Source organism: Macadamia integrifolia, chromosome 5, assembly GCF_013358625.1.
Source record: "Macadamia integrifolia cultivar HAES 741 chromosome 5, SCU_Mint_v3, whole genome shotgun sequence".
In the NCBI taxonomy this organism is placed as follows: Eukaryota; Viridiplantae; Streptophyta; class Magnoliopsida; order Proteales; family Proteaceae; genus Macadamia; species Macadamia integrifolia.
In genome coordinates, this window is record NC_056561.1 from 35571319 (window position 1) to 35574987 (window position 3669).

Consider the following 3669-nt stretch of genomic DNA (forward strand, 5'->3'; position numbering starts at 1 on the left):
CCCCCCCCCCCCCTCTTCTACATAACAATTTTTAGAGCATTATGAAAATCAAGGATAAGTCCTAATAGATAAAGAAAAAATACAATCAATGATACGTAAAATTTAATGCATAAGAAAATGATAACACATATAACATGTAATTGAATGTAGGCACACAAGAATTGCTATGTGGCAAATATACTTTGATATTTAGGAACCACATACCTATGGGAGATTCCCCCCCCCCCTTTTTCCTCGGCACTTATTAAAAAATCATTTTTTTTCACTTGATATCATCATGGTCAACAAGTGGAGGTCATAAGCTCATTTCTACATGAGGAAGTAGTGTTAGAGGAATGCACCAATAAGGCGTGAGAAAACAATTTCACAAATTGGAGTTGAACAAAATAACTTCATACGAATAGAAAAAAATAGACACAGAGGTACTAATGTACCCCTTGGTTAAAATAAAAGCTCAAACTCGAATGCACTCAAGGACTTTAAATGCAAAATCGGAGTCGAATTGCCCTATAAATTGATTTCATTATTTTTTTTTAATGAAAGATTCTATCAATCTCAAAAGCCCTAAACCAACAAAACCTTCTCAAAAACCCTAGAATCGATCACTCCAAAAGTCCAGAATTGAAATCAATCCTGACCAATTCCCGATTCAACTCAGACTTGCACCTTGAATTCGAGAGTCGAGAGTCATCCACGGTTAGTATTCCCAACTCCCTAGTCCTCCTTCGGTCTTCACGTGGAACTAACTGTAGAACGCACTTACATGTGCACGTGCAACACGTCCTTCCCTTTCACAACGCTGCCACACTATACACTTGCATGAAGAATCGAACGGTACTACTGCACAGTCAGCCCCACATACACCAAACAGGACACCATGAGAGAGAAAGAGATAGAGAGAGAGTTTGTGTTTGTGTGGATCTCCGATATTCGCTGCCATCGGGAATCATGAAACTCTCATGAAACCATGGCAATCGGAGCTTCCTAAGTGTAATTTTTAATCTTTTTTTATCTAACTCAACGTTCTCGTAACTCTCCACTTCAGTTTCAGTGCTACTTCAGTTCCTTTCGTAAGCCCACTTCCCACTTTCCACTTCCCACTTTCCACTTCCCAGATGTTATTGTTTATTATTATATAGGCCACATCATGAAACAAAATCCAATGGTACAAACACAATTTGTCACACTCACGCCGAAGAGCTCGAGATAGAGAGAGAAAGCAAGAAGGGCCAGTCAGTCTTTGGAGTCTCAGAGATCTAGAAATGCTAGAAAACGAAGCCAACTTCTCAGATCGGATCCAAGGCCGACCTGTACTTCACTCGGAGATCACTATCAGTAGAGACCAGAGCAGCCACCGTTGTTTAAAGAACTCCATTTCTCTTCTTCTTCTTCTTGGATTCCACCACATCAATAACTTAGTTGCAGAAGAAGCTCCTCCAACATTCACTCAAAGACCCTAGCGCTTCCTTCGCTCAATCTCTTTCTCTCTCTAAATTACTTTCAAAGGTAACCAACCAAACACTTCATCTTCTTCTTCTTCATCATAATGTAGCATGTAATTATTGAATTCTAGCCGTCTCTTTCTCTCTCTCTTAGGGTAAATGGAACAAATTGAATGGAAATTGATGAAAGATTGAAACTTCTCTAGCGAGAGAAAGGTTTGGGGGAAAATTACGTGGTTTGCCTGTTGGTCTGACCATTAACATTGATCGGTCGAACCACGTTTGCTTTGAATATCTTTGAATCATTAAAGGGGTCACTCTTCACGAAGTGACCTGGACTGCTTCAGCTTCACTAACCCAATACCCATTTCCCAGGAGAAAACCACGCCATCGTTTCTATTAAATAACATAGTTGATACCTTCTTTGTTACTCGAATCATTGATTATGAATTAATTCCACCTCCCTTTCCTTTGTTCAGAAATCAGAATATTAAAAGCTGGGTTTATCTTGGAGAATCCACAGTAGACTCTAGAGAACGAACTTATGGTAGTCAGAGGAACTGAGAAAGGAGGGTCAGGTGAATCCTCCTGAATCCGAATCCTCTCCCTTCTTTCTCTCTCTAAAAACCATTACAATTTACACATGGGAGTAACAGAAAAGGTAGGGATGATCAATGATGGTTTGTAAAGAAGCCGAATTAAGTCAGGCATGAGGGATTGCCCAAATTCAAGAAAATGCAGTAAACAGAAAGTCTTTCACGAATTTGGGTTTTCAAGCTTTACCTTCAACAGTGCCATTTCTGATGTTTCGGTGCTTTGATTCCTTTGTTTCTTTCCGGTCCTTCCCTGTCCTTACTGTCCCCCTTGAGTCTCTGACCCTCTGTGTATACAAGACCTTTATTCATAAATCATCCACAACCGATTCACTTTTTCTTGGCATTATTACCTTACGCAACCTTCTTCTCTGCCTCAATTTCGCAAAGTCGTTAGTTACCATCAAATGGGTTAATTAGTCTAAGCTTCTGAGTTGAGTTGCAGATGGATTATATCATTCTCTCAAACTCATTGAAAACCTACGTTGTCAAATTTCCTAATAGTTGTGGTTTCTGCTTCAGTACCAGAAAAGGAAGGCTTCTTGTCCACCCTCTCTTCCCAGAACAGATTCATGGAATTTCTCACTGAGAGGAAGAAAGAAAGTCTTTTTTAAGTGATCGATCAATGATTTGATTTTGCAGGTCTGCACAACTCGAAAGATCAAATGGGTGAAACGGAAAACCCAGATCGGTTTTCACGTAAGAACCACAGCATTGAAGGGTCGAATGGCAGAACTACCAGGAATCGTCATCTGGTCGATGATGGGGCTGGAGATCTGATAAAGTGTTCCGGAAAGTACTGTAGATCGTGCACTGCCAGTTTCATGGCGGACTGTGTCGCCATCTGTTGTTGCCCTTGTGCAGTGGTGAGCTTCTTGGCGCTTGCTTTCGTGAAGCTGCCTTGGATGATCGGGAGGAGATGTTTGGGATTAGAGAAAAAGAAGGGTCACGAATCCGAAAGGAAAGAGAGAAGGAAAGGGAAAGAAAGGGATGTAGTGATTGAGAGAAATGGAAATTTGAGAAAAGAAAGCGCAGTGGAAGAACGAACATGTCAATACCAAAGCCCATGTGGGATTCTGGTTGAGGATGATGAAGCAGAGCAGAAAGAAAATTTCCGTGCGGGAATTGAAGATGAAAGCGTTTGGATGGAGTTGTACCAGTTGGGTCATTTGGGTTTTGGTAGAGTCTCTTTCTCTGGAATCCATGGAGAGAAAGACTCTTTGTAACAGAACAAAGGAACAACCCTCTGGAATCCAATTGTTTGTAACAGAAGAGATGGAGAAATTCTGGAAAAAAAGAAAAGAAAGAAGATTACTTATGAACTGAAATGCTCCTGAGATTTCGTTTTCGAATATCTACCAACCAGATTTAGAGGATTAATTAACTGTTCAAAATTCCCTTTCATTTTCTGTTATTTTTCTGGATTTAGCTTCCCTTCGCAAGCCCTTCAAATGCATAGGACATCCACCTTGTTCTTATTCAATTCCTTAGGCCTAAAGGACTAAACAGACTTGTATCTATAATTCTATCCTAAGTGGTCCAAATTTATGATCTACTTTTAAGTGGACTGCTGGACTGTTCAGGCCTAGCTAGTACTGTAACTACAGTTGCCTTTATTGCCAATTATGGTTCAA

General features: G+C 40.3%; 1 protein-coding gene across 2 annotated transcripts; it reads left to right on the top strand.

The window, feature by feature from the left end:
* The first annotated feature begins 888 nt into the window (after window positions 1-888).
* Window positions 889-3439, top strand: LOC122078900. 2 transcript variants are annotated; one of them, XM_042645096.1, is made up of 3 exons: window positions 889-1506; window positions 1922-2020; window positions 2678-3439. In XM_042645096.1, the coding sequence occupies exons 2-3, from the start codon at window positions 1987-1989 to the stop codon at window positions 3259-3261; spliced, it is 618 nt and encodes a 205-aa protein (XP_042501030.1). In that variant the 5' UTR covers window positions 889-1506; window positions 1922-1986; the 3' UTR covers window positions 3262-3439. The 2 variants fall into 2 exon arrangements, with proteins under 2 accessions (XP_042501030.1, XP_042501031.1); XM_042645097.1 differs by lacking the exon at window positions 1922-2020 and having other exon boundaries at window positions 892-1506.
* Window positions 3440-3669: the final 230 nt, after the last annotated feature.

Coding starts and splice junctions, on each gene's coding strand:
- LOC122078900 (XM_042645096.1), top strand. CDS start 1,987: ATGGTAGTCAGAGGAACTGAGAAAGGAGGGTCAG. Junction 2,021..2,677: donor AACTGAGAAAGGAGGGTCAG/GTGAATCCTCCT, acceptor TTGATTTTGCAG/GTCTGCACAACTCGAAAGAT.